Here is a 22,033-nt window from a genome sequence, read left to right on the forward strand (position 1 = left end):
TTTTGGACTTTTTGGTAAATCAAAAAGTCTGGTCAAGTCAAATGTTTGTTTCAGGCATTTTTAACCTTTTTTAATAAAAGAAGGAAATGAAGGGTTAGATCAGGGATTGGCAACCTTTGGCATGCGGCCCATCAGGGAAAACCCCTAGCGGGCCAGGCTGGTTTGTTTACCTGCCGTGTCCGCAGCTTCGGCCGATCGCAGCTCCCACTGGCCTTGGTTCACCATCCGCAGGAAGCTGCTGAATCCAGACCCCCTCCAGCCCCGCGCATTTTAAAGGGGAGTCAAAAGGATGTTAAAGCACTGCACAGCTGACTCACTAATCCACATTACTTTGATACCTGTAAGTACCATTTGTTCTGTAGCTTGCCAAGGGTCAGATTCTGCTCTCAGATCCACTGTTGTAAATCTGGGGTAACCCCGTTAACCTGGATATTCAGTGGTGTAAATGTCAGAATTTGGCCCAGCAGGTTCAACCTCTGGAATTTAGCATAATCACTGGAATATACCTGGGACATGAGATTAAAATGCCAGCAGGCTCAACCAGCCTAAAGTCAAGCTTTCCCTCTGGACCTTACCCATCATTGGCATAAACACTTTTGTTTTACTGCTTTTTATAAAGTATCTAGGGATTTTTATGAATGCTGGAAGCACGTCAGTTAATTTGCCAATTCCTTTCCCACTTAAACACCATGGGCCTGATTCCAGTCTCCCTTGTGCTGGTGTAAATCTGGAGTAACTCCATTTAAAAAACCAACCTTCCACACAAACTTTCTCCTGGCTGGACTTTACAAAAACTAGACAAGCCATTTACAACACACACTTTGCTTCATTACAAAAGAAAAAGGACACTAAACTATCCCCACTACTACATGCCACAAGGGGCCAAAACAGTGGTTCCCTTAACCCACCCAGCAATATTGTTAATCTATCCAACTATACTTTTAGCCCAGCAGAAGAATCTGTCCTATCTCGGGGCCTCTCCTTCTGCCCCTCCACCCCCACGAACATGATACAGTTCTGTGGTGACCTAGAATCCTATTTTCGATGTCTCCGACTCAAGGAATATTTCCAACACACCTCTGAACAACATACCAACCCACAGAGACCTTTCTACCAACACTACAAAAAGAAGGATTCTGGGTGGACTCCTCCTGAAGGTCGAAACAACAGACTGGACTTCTACATAGAGTGCTTCCGCTGACGTGCACGGGCTGAAATTGTGGAAAAGCAGCATCACTTGCCCCATAACCTCAGCCGTGCGGAACACAATGCCATCCACAGCCTCAGAAACAATTCTGACATCATAATCAAAAAGGTCTGACAAGGGAGGTGCTGTTGTCATCATGAATAGGTCGGAACATGAACAAGAGGCTGCTCGGCAGCTCTCCAACACCACTTTCTACAAGCCATTATCCTCTGATCCCACTGAGGGTTACCAAAAGAAACTACGCCATTTGCTCAAGAAAATCCCTAAAAAAGCACAAGAACAAATCCGCACAGACACACCCCTGGAATCCTGACCTGGGGTATTCTATCTGCTACCCAACATCCATAAACCTGGAAATCCTGGACGCCCGATCATCTCAGGCATTGCCATCCTGACAGCAGGATTGTCTGGCTATGTAGACTCCCTCCTCAGGCCCTATGCTACCAGCACTCCCAGCTATCTTCGAGACACCACTGACTTCCTGAGGAAACTACAATCCATCGGTGATCTTCCTGAAAACACCATCCTGGCCACTATGGATGTAGAAGCCCTCTACACCAACATTCCACACAAAGATGGACTACAAGCCGTCAGGAACAGTATCCCCAATAATGTCATGGCAAACCTGGTGGCTGAACTTTGTGACTTTGTCCTCACCCGTAACTATTTCACATTTGGGGACAATGTATACCTGCAAATCAGCGGCACTGCTATGGGTACCCGCATGGCCCCACAGCATGCCAACATTTTTATGGCTGACTTAGAACAACGCTTCCTCAGCTCTCGTCCCCTAACGCCCCTACTCTGCTTGCGCTATATTGATGACATCTTCATCATCTGGACCCATGGAAAAGAAGCCCTTGAGGAATTTCACCATGATTTCAACAATTTCCATCCCACCATCAACCTCAGCCTGGACCAGTCCACATGAGAGATCCACTTCCTGGACACTACGGTGCTAATAAGCGATGGTCACATAAACGCCACCCTATACCGGAAACCTACTGACCGCTATTCCTACCTACATGCCTCCAGCTTTCACCCTGACCACACCACACGATCCATTGTCTACAGCCAAGCTCTACGATACAACCGCATTTGCTCCAACCCCTCAGACAGAGACAAACACCTACAAGATCTCTATCAAGCATTCTTACAACTACAATACCCACCTGCGGAAGTGAAGAAACAGATTGACAGAGCCGGAAGAGTTCCCAGAAGTCACCTACTACAGGACAGGCCCAACATAGAAAATAACAGAACGCCACTAGCCATCACCTTCAGCCCCCAACTAAAACCTCTCCAACGCATCATCAAGGATCTACAACCTATCCTGAAGGACGACCCATCACTCTCACAGATCTTGGGAGACAGGCCTGTCTTTGCTTACAGACAGCCCCTCAACCTGAAGCAAATACTCACCAGCAACCACACACCACACAACAAAAACACTAACCCAGGAACCTATCCTTGCAACAAAGCCCGTTGCCAACTGTGTCCACATAGCTATTCAGGGGACACCATCATAGGGCCTAATCACATCAGCCACACTATCAGAGGCTCGTTCACCTGCACATCTACCAATGTGATATATGCCATCATGTGCCAGCAATACCCCTCTGCCATGTACATTGGCCAAACTGGACAGTCTCTACGAAAAAGATTAAATGGACACAAATCAGACGTCAAGAATTATAACATTCAAAAACCAGTTGGAGAACACTTCCATCTCTTTGGTCACTCGATTACAGACCTAAAAGTGGCAATTCTTCAACAAAAAAACTTCAAAAACAGACTCCAATGAGAGACTGCTGAATTGGAATTAATTTGCAAACTGGACACCATTAAATTAGGCTTGAATAAAGACTGGGAGTGGATGTGTCATTACACAAAGTAAAACTATTTCCCCATGTTTATTCCCCCCACTCCCCACTGTTCTTCACACATTCTTGTCAACTGCTGGAAATGGCCCACCTTCATGATCACTACAAAAGGTTTTTTTTCTCTCCTGCTGGTAATAGCTCACCTTACCTGATCACTCTGGTTACAGTGTGTATGGTAACACCCACTGTTTCATGTTCTCTGTGTATATAAAATCTCCCCACTGTATTGTCCACTGCATGCATCCGATGAAGTGAGCTGTAGCTCACGAAAGCTTATGCTCAAATAAATTTGTTAGTCTCTAAGGTGCCACAAGTCCTCGTTTTCTTTTTCCATTTAAAGCAGTGGAGCTACACTGCTCTACAACTGGTGTAAATGTGGGGGCAAGGCAGGCCTATGTGTTTCTGTTTATATCAGTACCTTACCAGCCACGCTGGAGTGGAAGACCCTCTTCATATCTTGCCCATTCTTTAATACTCAGTATTACTTTAATACTCAGTAGCTTGGATTTTGTGGTATATAGATGTCTCTCCTTGCACGCTTTCTCCGTACTGCAAATCTCCAGTGGTTCTTAGGATCATCTGTTTGATTCAAATTAGGTTTTTCAAGTCTTCTATATATTGTCCTTATCTTTCAATTCGTCTTTCATTCTCTTTGTACCATCTCATTTGGTGCAATCCAGAGGTCAATGCCTTATGCATCTTAAAGTAGAAAACATCCAGGTCCGGGCTCAAAACATATGGTTCTACAGCTGGTTTTGTGTGGCTCCTCCACTGTGGATCAGAGAACTAACAAGTTCAGGGCTATACTCCAGCGTGTCCTCTCCTCGCAGACCGTCGGTCCTGTTTGATAGGCTGTGGTACTGACTGTCCAGGTGGCATGCTCCATTCTTTCCTCACACTACCCTCAAATTAGCCCAATGAGATGCACCATTTCTGTCCTGTCAGAGATGATGATTTTTACAGCTTCATTTTTGTCTACCTGCAAGTAGCCTGAGCTTTTTTGTAACCATCTCTCTGACTCGCATGTTGCGCACTCCATCAGGCACAGATAAAACAGGCTTCTTGCAAATATTTTATCGAGTGCATTGGATCAGCTTTGCCAGTAACACTCTGGAAAATTGCCTCTTGAAGATTCAAACACTGTCCCATTAGCTCGAGAATAGCTCTCCACCAAACTCGTTATCAAATAGGTCCCCACAATACCACTGCCTTCTCCCCTTAGCTTCTCTAATTGCCTAGTGCTCACCCTGAATTCTCTCGAGTGATACCAAATACCAGAATTCTCCAAAATGTAACCAACTCTCCTTTAAAAAAAAAAAAAATCCTTCAACTTGCTCTCCTGCCTGCTCTCTGTCACCATCACTGCCCTATTTATCATCCTGTCCCGTCTCCAATTCACCCAGCCTCCAGCCTCATACAGCTGGTCCTCCTGGCTCCTCTCACTCCCGCTGGGCCTAAATCCAGCCATGTGTTATGACGGAGACTCTTATTTCTTGATCTTTCTGAGCATATTAATTTGTCTTTCTAAATCTGAAATCTGATCTCCATTCTGCAGCTAAATAAGGGGGATGCTCTTTGTTTTTTTGTGAGCCTTATCTCATCGGGTCTTCACATGAATGAAGCAAAATGCAGGGCTATTTCAGAAAGGTGCATTCCTTGCTTTCATTCTTGCCTCATTTAGGTCTTTAAAAATTAAAAGAATCCAGTTTATTTCCTTGCTTCTCCCCCCGAATCAGGGTGGCGAAAAGGCACTTTTTCTTTTCTGAGTTCTTGCAATACCTTCTTGATGACAAAATGTAAGGAATAAAATTGCATGATTTCGCAACGAATGCACCTTGTTAGCAAAGCTTGCACTTGCCAAGAACTTCAGGAAAACAAACAGAACTAAATGTTCCTCTCTTTACTTCTGTGTTGATAACACCAGCAATAAACTTTGCCATCCATGCAGTGTGTGTACAGTAAATGACAGCCGTGTTTTGCTGCCTATCTACCAAAGGAGTAAATATTTCTCATTCTTCTCTGCCTTGTCCTAAGGCTGTATCCTAACTCCAGGGAACTGATGCAGGAAGTTGTGAACGATGTATTAAACAAAATCTCCCCAGAGCCGAGAGAGAAATGCAGGCCACATGATGCTGCAGTTTGCTGTGTGCTGTACAAAAAGAAGCACAATCTCTTGTTGTATCTGCCAAGATGCAACAGGGGGGTGGGGGGGGGGCTGTGACACTGCCACCAGCCCTAGTTATCTCAAGGTGAAAATAGTGGCAATACTTCTCGTGTTTTTTAAATAAAGTATTTTCTGTAAAGATGACTCAAAGAATCCAGCTGTTTTCAAGGGAGAGTCTCACTGAATCTCAATGAATCCTTCTGTTGAACCAGTGAAATAGCCTTTAACATCCTAGCTAAACTTTAGAATAATTTATTTCTAATCTCTCTCTTGAGTTTGTGTTTGTCCTACTTGATAGATCTCCCCCACCCCAATCCCCAAAGATATGTTGCCTGTTTTATAGTCAGAGGCCAGCTAAAATGGCTGCTTGTATTGGAGCTGCTCCTCCCAATCAAGTAATAGCAAAACTCACCTAGACGTCACCGAGAACAGGGCTGCTGAACCCTTTGGGCTTGGTCAGAGTAGTGGCTTTGGAAGAAGGTGACTCCTTTACTCCAGCAAAACTTCCCCAGGGCTAGAAAAGGAGACACCAACCCGTGACCTTCTCTTGTTCTGGTATCTGTTTGGCACATCTTTACCGCTATCAGCTCAATTCATTGTGGCTTTCTTGGCATGACAAGCGATACATGTGTTGGCAGAGTATAGGGAAAAGCCAAGAGTGTCTGTCAGGAACCAGGGTGACGTGCTGTGTTTGGGGGTTGATCAGGTGTCCATTTATCATTACTGTCCATTCCAGATCTGCCAGTCACCTGGGTAATATAGAAAGAAAAACTACATTGAAACATCCTTCAAGTCCTTTTCTCAAACTGCCTTCCTGGACTCTGACAGGGGAGGCAAAAAGCAAACTAAATTGATTGTATAATGCATGTGATGTTACCTGTCTGTTTTAATGGGAACCACTTAATTTTGCTGTAATATGGAGTTGCTATGAGCACTATGCTTTGCACATGGGATGAAGGCATTCAATAGGAGCAGTCTGTGGTCAGGTGGGAAAATAACTAGAGTGCAGTGATTTAACCTGCTGATCTGAAATATGCGAGTGTATGTGCAAGACCTGCTCTCATCTTGAAGTCCTTAGTCCTGATTCCTTAAGAAGGTTATGTGAGACAAATTGGATTGACTTTTCCTTCCTGTTACATGTTTGTGCAGATAGGGGGATGGTGTCTTTTTTAACTGCTGTTTTTAGAGTATTCTATTTCCGGCCTCTTTCAATAACTGGCTTGTCGTTTGCTGTCGATTATGGGCAGAACTCTGAAAATTTTGTGCTATTAGCTCTTTGATAGCCCCATTGAATTCAATGGAATTCATAGATTCATAGATATTAAGGTCAGAAGGGACCATTATGATCATCTAGTCTGACCTCCTGCACAATGCAGGCCACAGAATATCTCCCATTATTTACAGGACTAGATCTTGTATCTGATCTTCATTGAAAAGAATCAGGTATTGATTGCTTTCCAGGGCCAGATAACTACTGGGGAGTGGAGCGGGGATGAAGGAGAAAGAAGGAGGGAACAAACATGCACATGGGCATGAAGGGATGACACAAGAGTGTTGCCATTGGGCACATTCAGGTCTATTTTTAATTCCCTTCTGGCATTTGGAGACCAAGTTGATTAAGGAACCACAGATGGATTTAGTCAATGAAGATTCCCCCGCATGCCAAGTGGAGAGAACAAGACCCTTATAAACCTCTAAAATAAGGACAAAGGTTTTTTCTCCCAATAACCTTTGCTCATCCTGTCCTTTCAGGTCCGGATATGGGAAATCCCAGAGGGCGGCTTGAAGCGGAACATGACGGAAGCTGTTCTAGAGCTCTATGGTCACAGCCGACGGGTTGGCCTCGTTGAGTGGCACCCGACCACCAACAATATCTTGTTCAGTGCAGGATACGACTATAAGGTGAACTATTCTGGAGGATTTGTACTACACCCCTCAGCTGCAGGTGGAGACTAGCATTTATTAAGGCCGTATGTGGCTTTAAAGGGTAAAATCGTGGATGGCCTCACTGTTCGTTTGGCAGCAGTTTCTCTAATAGTCAGTTTATCCTCAGATCTTTCTTCCAATCTCTCTCTCTCTGCTTTTGAAGTGTCAGTACACAATATGGAAATGCGTTTGAGATCAGAGGTTCTTTTGCTGATGCTGATGGTTTAGAGTATCTCTCTGCGTATGCCTTTAACCTTAGTGGGAATTCCCTATTGTCTAAATAATATTCCATGCCATATCTGTGTCAGATTACAGCTTCCCCAATTCCCGTTGTGTCCTACCTAGTCTTAATGACTTGCTTTCTTCATAATGATTATGTAAAACAGAAGTACAAGAGTATAGCTAGCACTGAAATCTTCAGGTTTTTTCTCTAATGGATTTTTGAAAGGATTCTTCTACATTGTCCAATCGTCACAGATCATTCCTGTTTTCTGACACTCTGCTCTGAAAAGCAACTGTAAAAATGGCCTTATCGGGTTCCATGTGTATTATCTCCCTGACTCCACAGCAATTTTGCTCACTTCATAGATAAGAGGTAATGAGGGGTGTCACTTGGACTGTAAAACGCTTACTCCTGGCGGTCATACGTCATAACAACGGAACCCAGGTTGAGTTTGCAGGGCTAGCAGTTAGAAGAATCACGGGTGTTTTTATTTATAAGCTGAGCCAAGGTTGGCATGAAATTCAATGAGATAATGAACATGGAACCCCATGGTGCCATTTTCAGTCATTTCTGAGAGTAGGCTTGACCCAGAGAAATTCTTTATCTTCCTCCATGTGATACAAAAGATGGCAATAAGAATTGGGTACAATTATCACAGTATGTCCTGCTGGTGGCAATAGCTGCCTGGAGTGCAAGAGAGAGGCTTGCTTCTCAAGGGCCGGGTTCCGATAACTTTATTCACATTAAAGCAAAGGGACCACTTGTGAAATGAGATGATATATGAGTGGGGGGGACTGGAATTTGGCCCCAAATTAGGAGTACATTTAAAAGGCAGAGCCAAAAGTTTGGAAAATGTGGTCTTCCATGCAGGTGTGTTTCCAGGCAGTCTGTACCCTGGAGTTATGAATATGTCCCCCCCTCCCCTCCGCAGCTAGCAGCAGCACTGGTGTTAACTTAATTCTGCCCCATTTCCCTCAGGTTCTGATATGGAACCTGGACATTGGAGAGCCCGTGAAGATGATAGATTGTCACACAGATGTCATTCTCTGCATGTCCTTCAATACCGATGGCAGCCTGCTGTCTACCACCTGCAAAGACAAGAAGCTGCGAGTCATTGAGCCGCGTTCGGGCAAAGTCCTTCAGGTGAAGAGCTGATTTGTCAAGAGTCAGTCCTAAGCACCAGTCACGAGAAGTAAATCCATTATTTTTGACAAATACCAATTTGACCCTAGGCTTTAAAGAGAGGCTTTATTTGGGATTTCCCATTTGAGTGCATTCCTCCCCTAATGTGCAACCAGGGTAGAGTTAGGGGCAAGGGGAAGTAGCCCTTTAAGCCTAACGTACGGTAAGGTAAACACTCCTTGTACGATACTGAATTGTCACAAAATACATCTGATATTCAGGAAGTGACAACATGTCACAAATGTCCGCTTCTGAATCTAGCTCTCCACATTCAGAGAATGTTACTGTTTCTTATCATTGTTAAGCTGAGACAATAGAAAGGATTCAACACTCTCCTAGTCAGAGATACAGGACTTTTAATCTTTTATTAATCAAAGTTTTATGGGAAATAGTAGAGAGTTCTGGGAAGCCACAGAGCCAGTTTTGGAAGAAAAGCTTAATTGTCTTTGTCAATTGTGGATTATTCTAGAAAGCTCAGGGAAGGCTAGGTTTTATTTTTACAAAACAGCATTTTGCCTATCCATTCCAGATAGCATGAACCCACATTTTCACTGGTGCAGTCTGAGTCATAGCTGGTTAACATGAAAGTTGCATTTTGCAGTAGAGGAGTAAGAGGAATGGTGGAGGTTGAAAGCTTGCTATGAAGTGGCTCTCTTGGGATAAGAATGGAATCTTTCCCCATAGTCAGTATAGAGATTAGACGAGGAGGAAGCGATCTACCTTTGGGATATGAGAGCAGAGACACCAGGAACTGAGATCCTAACATGGGGGAGAATCCTCCCTTGAGTATCACTCTCCTTGAAATCCTAGAGCTGGCATTTTCACTGATCTATACTAAGCACCATGCGTAGGAAGACATCTGAAATGTATAGCTGTTCACTCCATGTAGCACAGACAATGTCTTCTTCCAGGAAGCCAGCTGTAAGAACCATCGTGTGAACCGGGTGGTCTTTCTAGGTAACGTGAAGCGACTTCTAACGACTGGAGTCTCAAGGTGGAATACGAGGCAGATTGCACTCTGGGATCAGGTCAGCAAATAGATCGCTGGAAGCCGTTCCTTCCCCAGAAAGGAGCATGATGGATTGGTTAAAATAGAGGCCTAGGAAATAGGTGATCTGGGTTCTGCTCTAACGGTGTGAGTATGGTACCAGTAGACCTACCCAAGCAAGCGTTGATCTAGCTAGGTTGGGTCCCAAAGCAGGGAAGCTTCGCTAGTGAATGCTTCTTTGCGGGCTGCTCAAGCCCACCTGCAATTTGTAGGAACAGCCCGCTCTGTCGCAGCTTCACGGCTCCAGGACCCACTCTAGCTAGATTAAAACTAGCTCTGCTGTAATACCGCCTGTGTTTACAGCGTAGATAGACCCTAAGTCTGAGGAGTCCAGAGACCTGGGATCTAGCCCCTGCTCTGCTGCAAACGTAGGGTGATTATTGGCAAGGTACCTGCTCACTCCATGCCACAGTTTATCCATCTGCACATTGAGAAAACCTGCCTAGCTTGCAACAGTTTTATGCAACTGCAGAGTGCTCTGAGGAGCCCGGCTGGGACGTGCTATGGATCAGTCGTGTGGGGCTGTCAAAGGGGCTGACAGGTGCATAGGCACCCAACTCCCACAGAGACTCTCGATAGGAGTCCAACACCTAACTCAGCTCTTACAGACTTTCCAGTGAAGCTGAGCGCCCAGCTCCTTCAGGTCTCTTTGAATAGCCCAGCCTCTTGTATTAAGATAACTATTTTAATACAGGGAGAGCAGCAGATACATATACAGCAGATTCTTTATTCCTTCCTGTTTCCTAGCAGAATTCTACAAAGGTTTTTATGTAACTTTTAAAAACTCTGCCAGTTGCTATGGAGATCTGACTAGACATGACACGTTGGGGAATTTGAATTCTGAATTCACAAGATTAATTAAAGCAGATGCAAATTTACCATATTCATCCCAGCAAGCATTTGTACCCTCCCCTCTGACTCCACGCACAATATTCTGGACCGACGGGTTTCAGACTGCAGATGCGCCTGGCCCTGTTCACTTGGGTGGTAGAAGCTGCAGATAGTGGAAAGCTGATGTCCCGTGACTCAGGCTGGGCTGGGGGGGAGATGACAGATTAATCCAGTCCTACCTGTCAGCTCGCCAGTGAACACCATGGATACCTGCTTGGCTGTGACTGCCACAGGGGCAGGGTGAGGAAACAGAAATACGTGGGTGGGGCAGCTGGTCTGTTTGGGAGGAATCTTGTATAAAGTCAAGGATGAAGGGAGAAACCAGATCCATTTGGGGCTTTGTGACATATAAAACTGAAAACAAGGATGTCTGGGTTCCCCTCTAAATCCAAGAGGCAGTACACTCTCCCCAGGCAACTGTGCAGCCTGACCCTCATAAGATCTTCCTATAGTCTGGTTGGGTTTGCATTTAGAAACCAAACAAAGGTGCTGAGCAGTTCTCTGGCTTCTGCCTGGAAGGCATCTCAGCTCAGTAGAGCATCATAGCCCAGACGGCAGCCATGGAGTCAAAGCTCCAGAGAGGATGCAGCATTCTTCCGCAACTGCATCCGGCCCTTCTCCCTGTAGGCAGTGTGCACCCTGGAGAGTGTGGCTCGGTGAGAGCACATTGGACTGTGGCTGTCCCTGGTCCTTGGGGGTGGGGGTGAGGGGCAAGAGAGAGAGCTCCTTGCACCCTCCTCTGTTTTCCTTCTCCACGCCCCTCACTCCGTGCTCTCGGCCTAGGCACAATCTGCCCCAAATTGGTCCTTAAAATATACACACGCCTCCAGCCTCACTGAAATGCAGCCACACAGAAATGGCTCCAGGGGCGGGGGAGGAGGGGTGTGACTGGACCCCCTTAAAACCCTTACTCTGAGAGCCCCAGAGCCCACTCAGCCCTACAGGGTGACCCACTGAGTGCCCTGCAGAGAGGTGACCTTAAGCGAACATCCTCCTTATTCTGTGTGTACATGACCAGGTCCGCTAGCCCTCTCTCTCCCCCGCCTCTGGCTCGTGGGACATGGAAATCCCGTGGCAGCCTTTGGGAGGGACAGCGGGTTTGCTTCAGCTTTTCTGGGACAAAACCCATCCCTCAGCCTCCTGCTCCTGTCGCTCCTTCATGGGTTTTGCTTTCATGTTCCATGCAACCTCTAACCCTTGCTGATCCATAAAGCGATTTTCTCTTTGTTCAGGAAGACCTGGCCATGCCCCTCATAGAGGAGGAGATCGATGGGCTGTCGGGGCTCTTGTTTCCTTTCTACGATGCTGATACACACATGTTGTATTTGGCTGGAAAGGTGCGTTGGCTTTACTGAGGGTAATAGGCAATATACTGCGTATCCTGCTATTCTCAAGAGTGATGTGTCTCTTGCACACTTGAGAATGGATCATCTCCCAAATAACCCATTGGAGAAGGCAAGCAAAGGGGCCTCTCTCAGACGAGCAGAGCATGGGGTTATTTGGGGCTTTTCATAAATAATTATTACAATTAAACAGTTGGGGCTAGATGCTGATATTGCTTTCACCAGTGCAAATTTGGAGCAACTGCACTAAAGACTTTGAATTTACACTAATGTAACAGGAACCAGCCTTTGACCACTGACTTTCTTTTAAAGGTCCTTGATTTTTTTGCACTTCACTGGTGTTGCTTGTGTTGTAAAGTCCAAATGCCACGACTACAGACAGCTCTGTGGTGGGGCACACTTCTCAAATGGCCCCCCAAAAGCACCGTTGCACCCTGGAGGGTGTGGCTTGGTACACACATGCACACACTTCTCCGCAATCACACTAGCTTGTGCACAAAGCTCCACCTAAGTGAAAGGACCTGCAGATACTGTAGTGCATTTAGGAGACCCTTAAAAAGTAAACACATTTATTTCCTATGGGCTGCAGATAGGATTCCCTCTGAAGTCAGCGTATGGCCCAGAGTAGAGAAGCCCAGGTGTACTTTGCCATCAGTGTTCATAAAGGCCACAATCAAGAAAGAAGGCCGTGGTGGTTAAAAAACTGACCTGGGTTAGAGGGGAAGAGAGATACAAGAAGTAATCTCTGGCCAGTGGAGTTAAGGATAATAACAAGGATAATATACTCTAAGTATATTAGGAACAAAAAGAATCCTAGTAATGGTCCTGGTCCATAGCTAGGTGGAAATGGTAGAATTCTCAATAATGCCGGAGAGGCAGACATATTTAATAAATGTTTCTGTTCCGTGTCGGTGGGGGGAGGGGCGGGAAATGATGTAGTCATATCACATAATGATGACACTTTCCATTCCACTAGTGTCTCAGGAGGATGTTAAACAGCAACGACTGAAGTTACGCACTTTTTAAATCAGCAGGTCCAGATAACTTGCATCCAAGAGTTTTTTTAAAACTGGCTGAGGAGCTCACTAGACTGTTAATGTTGATTTTTTTTCAGTAAGTCTTGGAAAACTGAGGAAGTTTAAAAAAGAATGGAAGACAGTTAATGTGCCAATATTTTAAAAGGGTAGATGGGATGCCCTGGGTAGTTATAGGCCTGACAGTCTGACATTGATCCTGGGCAAGATAATGGAGCAGCTGCTATGGGACTTGAATAATAAAAAAAAATAAAGTAGGATTATACAATTAATGCCAATCAATGTGAGTTTATGGAACACAGACCCTATAAAACTAACTTTATATCTTTTTTTTTTATTAGATTACAATTTTGGTTGATAATGGTAATAGTGTAATATTTTAGGCTTCTCTCAGGCATTTCACTTGGTACAGCACGACACATTGGTTGAAAAAATAGAATGATACAAAATTAACATGGCACACATAAAATGGATTCAAAACTGGCTAACTGATAAGTCTCAAAATGTAACTGCAAATGGGGAATCATCATTCAGTGGGTGCATTTCTAGTAGGGTCCCACGTGGATGAGTTCTTGGCCTGATGCTACTTAATATTTTTATCAAATGACCTGAAGAAAACAAAAACATCACCAAGAAAGTTTGCACATGACAAAAAATTAAGGGTGTGATAATTAATGAAGAGGACGGGTTACTGATACAGAAATCTGGATTGCTTGGTAACCAGGCGCAAGCAAATGATATGCTTAATATGGCTAAATGTAAATGTGTGCATCTAGGAACAAAGAATGTCGGCCATACTTCTAGGATGGGGACTCTATCCTGGAAAACAGTGACTCTAAAAAGGATTTGGAGGTTGTGGTGGATAATCAGCTGAAAATGAGCTCCCAGTATGATGCTGTGGCCAAAAGGGTTAATGTGATCCTTCGATGCATAAACGGGCATCTCGAGTAGGAGTAGAGAGGGTTTTTTACCTCTGTATTTGGCACTGGTGTAATTGCTGCTGGAATATTGAGTCCAGTTCTGGTGCCCACAATTCAAGAAGGATGCTGATAAATTGGAGAGGGTTCAGAGAAGAGGCATGAGCTTGATTAAAGGATTAGAAAACATGTCTTATATTCAAGGAGCTCAATCTATTTGCGTTAACAAAGAGAAGGCTAAAGTGTGACTTAATCAGTCTATAAATACCTACAAGGTGAACATAAGAATGGCCATGCTGGGTCAGACCAAAGGTTCATCTAGCCAGTATCCTGTCTTCCAACAGTGGCCAATGCCAGGTGCCCCAGAGGGAATGAATAGAACAGGTAATCATCAAGTGATCCATCCCTGCCCATCCTGGCTAATAGCCATTGATGGACCTATCCTCCATTAATTTATTTAGTTCTTTTTTGAACCCTGTTATAGTCTTGGCCTTCACAACATCCTCTGGCAAGGAGTTCCACAGGTTGACGGTGCGTTGTGTGAAAAAAATACTTCCTTTTGTTGTTTTAAACCTGCTATCTATTAATTTCATTTGTTGGCCCCTAGTTCTTGTGTTATGAGACGGAATAAATAACACTTCCTTATTTACTTTCTCCGTACCAGTATTGATTCTATAGACCTCTATCATATCCCCCCTTAGTCGTCTATTTTCCAAGCTGAAAAGTCCCAGTCTTATTAATCTCTCCTCATACGGCAGCCATTCCATACCCCTAATAATTTTTGTTGCCCTTTTCTTAACCTTTTCCAATTCCAATATATCTTTTTTGAGAGGGGGGCGACCACATCTGCACACAGTATTCATGATGTGGGTTTATATAGAGGCAATATGATATTTTCTGTCTTATTATCTATCCCTTTTTTAATGATTCCCAACATTCTGTTCATTTTTTTTGACTGCTGCTGCACATTGAGTGGATGTTTTCAAAGAACTATCCACAAGGACTCCAAGATCTCTTTCTTGAGTGGTAACCACTAATTTAGACCCCACCATTTTATATGTATCGTTGGGATTATGTTTTCCAAAGTGCATTACTTTGCATTTATCAACATTGAATTTCATCTGCCATTTTGTTGCCCAGTCACCCAGTTTTGAGAGATCCTTTTCTAGCTCTTCACACTCTGCCTGGGACTTAACGATCTTGAGTAGTTTTGTATTATCTGCAAATTTTGCCACCTCACTGTTTACTCCTTTTTTCAGATCATTTATGAATATGTTAAGTAGTTCTGGGCCCAGTACAGACCCCTGGGGGACACCACCCTTTACCTCTCTCTATTCTGAAAACTGACCATTTATTCCTACCCTTTGTTTCCTATCTTTTAACCAGTTACCAATCCATGAGAGAACCTTCCCTCTTATTCCATGACAGCTATTTGCTTAAGAGCCTTTGGTGAGGAACCAAATATTTGATAACGGTTCTTCAGTCTAACAGAGAAAAGTATAACATGAACCAAGGACTGGAAACTTGATAAATTCAGATTGGAAATAAGACATAAATTTTTAACAATGAGGGTAATTAACTGTTGGACCAATGCACCAAGGATTGTGGTGGATTCTCCATCACTGACCATTTTTAAATCAATGTTGGATTTTTTAAAGGTATGCTGTAGTTCAAAAGGAATTATTTTGGGAGAATTCTATTGTCTGTTCTACAGGAGCTCAGATTAGATGATCACAATGATTCCTTCTGGCCTTGGAATCTATGAATCTATTAGCATAAATTTAGTGCAACACAGCCCTGCCCATTCAGTACAGCTCCGCTGAGTTTAGCTTTGTTCTAAAATTAGTTTATTTCTGTACTGGAATATTTCCTTTAGCATTCCTGGGCAACATAACGTCCTGGTACATTTTTTAGTACTTTATCCTCCTTCCATTGTGAGAGAACTAAACTAGATATGCAACTCGTATATGCTATGGAAGTCTTTGCCAGAGGATGTTATGAAGTCCAAGACTATAACAGGGTTCAAAAAAGAACTAGATAAATTCCTGGAGAATAGGTCCATCAATAGCTATTAGCCAGGATAGGCAGGGATGGTGTCCCTAGCCTCTGTTTTCCAGAAGCTGGGAATGAGCGACAGGGGATGGATCACTTGATGATTACCTGTTCTGTTCGTTCCCTCTGGGGCACCTGGCATTGGCCACTGGTGGAAGACAGGACACTGGGCTAGATGGACCTTTGGTCTGACCCAGTATGGCCGTTCTTATGTTCTATGTTCTTTAACCCAAGGGTAGGAAAACTAATTCCATAAAGTGTAAGGGAGAAATGGGAGTGATGGGGATAAAATTGCTAGTCATCTTGTGAGTCTTCTTCACCAAACACCATTAAAGAGACCACATCTATTCCTTCTACTGTTTCTACTCCAAGAACCCAGACGCCATACACGAAATGCTGTAGGTTTGGTTTTAGACTCTGTTCTACAATGGCTAACTAGCATTGTCGTGCCTGTATATTTAACCTAGAACTTGGCAGTGATGCACAACTTGATGTTCTTTTAACATATCTTTTTATTTGCCTGCAGCTTTTACACTGAAATGTTAAACTGATCTGCCCTTTATCCCCCCTGCCTCAGGGCGACGGGAACATCCGATACTATGAAATCAGCACAGAAAAGCCCTATCTGAATTATCTCATGGAGTTTCGCTCTCCTGCCCCACAAAAAGGACTGGGTAAGAGCTTTTGGCATGTTAATAGGCCACCTCTTCGAACATTAATATTAAAAAAAGACAGCAGACTGAAATAGTATAATTAAATTTTGCTGATAAATGTATTTTGCATAATAACCTCCCGTGCTCTCTGCACTGTGCTGACTCTCGCTGTTCAAATATGTTCTGTGTCATTAGGTAGCTGATGACTTGCTGGAAAATTAATTCAGAATTCCAATGATCTTTATGTAGCATTTAATATTTTTGTGTATTTCTTCCTGGGTAATGGTGCAGTGTGACTCTGATGCATCTTACTGAGGGCCTGGTTCCAGGGAAATGCACGAGCAGTTTCCCCTGACGTGCAGTGACAGGCTGCCCAAACGTTAACAAGTGACCTGAGCCAGTGATACATGGGACATTCCCTGGGTAAAATGCTCTTTCCTTCCCACCCTTACTGCAAAATCCATCTGGTCCATTTCCTGCCCCTCCTTGCCGGCACAGGGCTCTGATCTGCACACCTGCACCACTCTCAGCTCTCCTCCCCTTCCCAGCACCTCCAGGAGGCCCCTGCGTCTGGCTTCCCTACCTGGAAGCAGTTCTCCGCAGCAGCGGCAGTGGTGACGGGTGGATTCTGGCTGTGGGGTGGCTGGCTGGGTGAGGACAGGATCAGCTCTGGTTGGTGGCATGGGGGGCAGGTCCCATTTGGGTTCTTGGAGTGGGTAGGTTTCCCTCATGGCTGGCCCCTGGGGGTGCGGGTAGAGTTGCTTGTGGGATGGGGGCTCCCCCGATGGGTGTAGACGGTCAGAGGGAGAAGAAATGGGCTATTCAAATTCCAGACTGCAGGTAGACAGGAAGGCCCAGATGGGGATGGCTGCAGGGAAGGATGTGTAGGGTGGAAGTATTTCCCTCCTCGCACACCCCCACAGGCAGGACGCAGACCTAGCACGCCCTGGAGAATTAGGCAGAAGGCCCAGCTAACAAGTCTGGTGGTGTCCCACAACCCCAAGAGGGCAGGGACAGGCATGAGCCCGCTCAGCTGCTGATTTGGAATCGGCTCTTTGGCGATGGCGCAGGCCTGCAATCTCAGGGAAAGCCGATGGCACAGAGGGACGTGATATTAAAGGAGGTTGTTCAGTTCAGTGCTATGTTAATACCCTGCACTCTGGGCGTGATCATGAAACAAATCTCCGTGCCCATACTTAACTTCAGCCCTTGCCCTAGTGCTGCCTGCAGCCTCCAGTAGTCAGTGCTTGCGTGGTGGTTTCTGTGCTTGTATGGCAAAGCGTTCTTACCCCAGCATAACACTTTCCACATGCTAGTGGTCTCTCCCCCACTTGCCTGCTGCAGCTGCAGCTTCTGCAAGGTATGTACATACCCTGGGCCTGATTGGGGAAGATGCCGCATGCCCTCAACTTGCACTGATGTCACCACCTCACAGAATTGGGTTCTATATTTCTTCCTCTATCTTATACACCTAACGCCCCCCTGCTATGAGTCATCTGCAGCAATAGGACCTAGAGCACCAAAGCATGGGCCGCTGCTACTTGAGCTAAAGAAGTAACTCCATTTAGCCAGTAGCAGTGGTAGGCTGGTATCTGTTAGGGAGTTACAAGGCTCACCTTATCACTTAGCTTTGTGTTTAAGCAAAACAGAGAATCCCATTCTTGCAGAACACACTGACTGCTTTTCTTGATTGTAAAGCGCTGACGATTTACAGTAGGAAACGACGGTTCTCTCGACAGCAGCTTTGAAACGTAGCTACACTGTCAGAACTTTTCCCATCAACATGATATCTAATTGGATCTATATGCTCTACATGCATCCTGCTACCATATCCTAAGCCAGCAATCCTGATGGGGCTAGTAAGATTGGTTCCTTTCTCACGGACCAATTTGTAGAGAAAGAGCTTTTGAATATTTCAATGCTTTGTTGGCATGAAAGGAAAGTCCCTTGCTCACATGTGAATTCTCTAATAGGTGTGATGCCAAAGCACGGGCTGGATGTGTCTGCATGTGAGGTGTTCAGATTCTATAAACTGGTTACCTTAAAGGGTCTGATTGAGCCAATCTCTATGATCGTGCCAAGGAGGGTGAGTACATGTCAGCACTGTTCCTACTCATGTACAGAACTCAAATGCTCTGATGCATTATCTCTGCCCAACACCTTCAAAGCACAGAGTTGGAAACACTCGCTGTGCCAGGGAATTCTATTTCTGTTACTCGGGTATGTCAAAGACTGCCATATTCTCTATTTAAATGATGCACAGGGAAGGATCTGGGAGACTCAGTTACTGAACTTTTGCCTTTTGAGACCACACTGGGAATCCTGCTCTGACTGGCACAGAACAGAATCATTTGGATGAAATACAGTAAATGTCAAAAGGACCTTGGCAAACTGTATCTAGTGAATTAAGCCCGATGGTTTATATCACTGTCCACAACAACCACACATCTTACATACTGACCATGCTAGACATTTTCCTGACTTGCATTCAAAGCATCATGGGTTTGCTTTTTCCTGGCTACAGATAACATCTGTCTTCTTTGATGGGTAGATCTCTCTGTGGCCTCTCATTTATATCAATTATACATTTTAGATCCAAACTCACATCTTGCTAAAAACTGCTTTTCTAACGCACAGCAATGCGAAGTTTGAACTCTCTGCTTATGGAAAGCTCTTTAAAGAGCTGACTCCAGCATTTTTTCTAACTTCTGCTGCCATTATTTTGTGTGAAATTAACTGGGTCTTTTGAAGTGTGTGACAAAGGACTGTCCCACATCTAGATTTAGAGACCCATCCCAAGTAAAAAAATCACATCTCCATGTGCTGGGAGCAGTATTCGCTGCTGGCTTTACCTGCCTTGTCCAGCTGTATGAAATCTGAAACAAAGCTATGAGCCCCGTTCAGGTTTAGGATTGAGTCAGTATCTTTCCAAACAGAGGTGACTCAATAGAGCTTCAGCCTCATTGCCCTGAATTTGCTAATCTACTGCAAGCAGAAATGTGGAGAGGAGGGGAAAGGCAAATCACCCTTGTGGACAACTTTCCTTGGTGTTTTCCCCTTGGCTATTCTTTACGCCGTATGTGGCCAGAGTGGGTGCTCCTTGACTTCTCTGGCTCGTGCTTTGAATTGGGATCTACAATATGTAACCGTATGCTTTGTGCACTTAGCGTTTCCTGAGCGGTCTGCGCAGCAGCAGGGAGCACCATCTCCAGCAGGCCAGAGACAATGCCCTTCCAAAGCCTCCCAGTTCAGCTGGATAATATTCATTAGTCTGTCTACAACTCAAATGCCTCCTGTGCACTCTGCTACTTTGGTGCTTGGGTGAGACTTATGTGAGCACTTGAAAACACTGTACAGCTCAGGGCTGCTGGGGTATAATCTTCTTTCAGAACATGAATTTAATAGGCAGGGGCTAGGACTCTTTATTCCCCATTTAAAGTTAATGGTGAAAAGGCAGTTAAGTATTTTTCCTGGGATGCTATTGAATGGCTACATTACCGTTGGCCAGGGTTGTAAGCAAATAGTTGCTTATGGCACTTTGCAACGTATAGTTACAACTGGGAACAAATTTTATGAAGACAGCCACTCTTTATTCTTCCTCACTTCCAGTCAGAAACATACCAAGAGGATATTTACCCGATGACTCCAGGTATAGAACCAGCCCTGACACCAGACGAATGGCTGAGTGGAATGAACAGAGGTAAAAGAATGAACCCTGCATGAGCATCTACTGCACTTCTATTGGAAATGTAAACACAATTGATCTCTGATCCTCACTGTGAAATGTGTCTAAATCCATACTTACCCTTGGGCACTTTCCATACTTTACATTGGCCACCAGATGATGTGATGGTGGGTGCATAGGTACTGTGTGTGTATGCACTTAGTGTACATAAAGCCGCAGGAACCATTTTTGAGCTAGTAAGCTGGGGGGGCGGGGCGGAGGGGGAGGTAAGTTGGCCATTGAATGCTTTTGAGCTCCATCTATAAGTAAGTGTATTTGTATTAAAGTAGTGTCTCATTGCTCCAACTGAAAATATAGGCCTTGTGTAAGCGTGTGTGTGTGTGTGTCTTTCAATCTAGTTTACATGATTTGAAGCACCGCTTAGGCTGTGTCTGCTCCAGGTGCTGGTCTCTTTATCACTGCATTACCCAAAACCTTTTAGCTACCCCAATTAAAAAAACCAACCAACCATGCCTTTTTTTCTAGTCTGGACAAGGCCACAGTGAGACAGTTCGTGTTCCACAGACTCTACGTAGACAAGACAAAGGATGGGAAGGGGAAGAGGGACAGGGAGGGGGGCCGTGACTTGCCAAGGTTGCACAACGGGCAGTAGAAGAGCTGGATTAGAACCCAGGTCTCCTGCCTGCCAGTCCAGGGCCTGCCCAGTCCAGTCACCCTGAAACCACATTGCTGTAGCAACTGATAGGTAGTGAATGTTAAGGCAGGACAATAGGGGAGGGATATACACACAGGCGCTGTAGCAGAGCAAGTGTTAACATCCTCCTTTATTTTACCATCTCACGTAGATCCCATATTGATGTCGCTGAAGGAGGGCTATAAGGCATCCAAAGTTGTCTTTAAGGCACCAATAAGACAGAAAAAAAGTGTTGTTGTCAATGGAATAGATTTGTTAGAAAACGTGCCACCCAGGACAGAGAATGAGGTAAGCAATGGGTGCTGACTTATGGCTTTGAATGGCCAGCCTCTTAGATCTCAGCCATGTGCATCAAGCTTGTCCAGTGCAAAACCTTCTTCTGACATAGTAAGAAAACAGCTGGTAAGGTCTGCTGAATTTTCTGATCCTCCTGAATACCACAGAGGCCTGATTTTACACCGCAGATGTCATTCTGTATTGCAGTAACACCTAGATGACCCACTCGAGGACCAGGACCAGCACTGAACAAGAAGATGGTCCTGCTCCAGAGAGTTTACAATCTACATAGTCCCATTAATTTCAGTAGAAAATAGTAGAGACTGTGTTTTACCTCAGCTGTCATAACCGTCGCCACTCCTAACCTCCCTGGCCACAGAATGCACTGAACTATTCTGGTGTCCCTTCTGCCAGCTTGGCTTCAATGTGCCATCCTAGTTTCTGGCATTAGTGGCTTTCACTGTATTTTCCATGTAGATGGTGTAATTTATAAACAGTCCTTTGTACAGTATTGTAACAAATTTGGGATAATCCAGGAACTGCAGGGTTGTTATTAAGATGCGCAACATAGCCACCTGGAACTTCACACCAACAGTGGGCACTGAACTCTGATCCTCCTTCTCTGAAACCAGACTCCTAGCAACTTAACAGATGGAGATTTTTATTTAGTTATCAATATAGGGCACACGACTGTAGATGAGGTCATGACTTTCTCTGACAGAGAGCAACTGCACACATCCAAGATTGTAGCATATAAACACACCAATTTGTGCATCTCTACTTTTGTTCCCAAGCCATGAAAATCCATGTGTGTGTTTCCTTGGATCAAACTTCAACCCACAGGACTTTGCTGAG

The 22,033-nt window shown here is 44.7% G+C and overlaps 1 protein-coding gene across 2 annotated transcripts in view; it reads left to right on the plus strand.

Annotated features, from left to right (window-relative positions):
- CORO2B (coronin 2B) overlaps window positions 1-22,033 on the plus strand; it is a 136,159-nt gene that overhangs the window by 112,221 nt on the left and 1,905 nt on the right. For both annotated transcript variants that reach the window (XM_074966618.1, XM_074966619.1), the window contains exons 4-11: window positions 7,007-7,156; window positions 8,382-8,546; window positions 9,497-9,613; window positions 11,757-11,861; window positions 16,448-16,544; window positions 18,497-18,609; window positions 20,133-20,223; window positions 21,054-21,190. In XM_074966618.1, the coding sequence (XP_074822719.1) occupies window positions 7,007-7,156; window positions 8,382-8,546; window positions 9,497-9,613; window positions 11,757-11,861; window positions 16,448-16,544; window positions 18,497-18,609; window positions 20,133-20,223; window positions 21,054-21,190 (975 nt within the window). The remainder of the gene's footprint in view (window positions 1-7,006; window positions 7,157-8,381; window positions 8,547-9,496; window positions 9,614-11,756; window positions 11,862-16,447; window positions 16,545-18,496; window positions 18,610-20,132; window positions 20,224-21,053; window positions 21,191-22,033) is intronic.

Source organism: Natator depressus, chromosome 10 (genome assembly GCF_965152275.1).
Source record: "Natator depressus isolate rNatDep1 chromosome 10, rNatDep2.hap1, whole genome shotgun sequence".
NCBI classification, from domain to species: Eukaryota; Metazoa; Chordata; order Testudines; family Cheloniidae; genus Natator; species Natator depressus.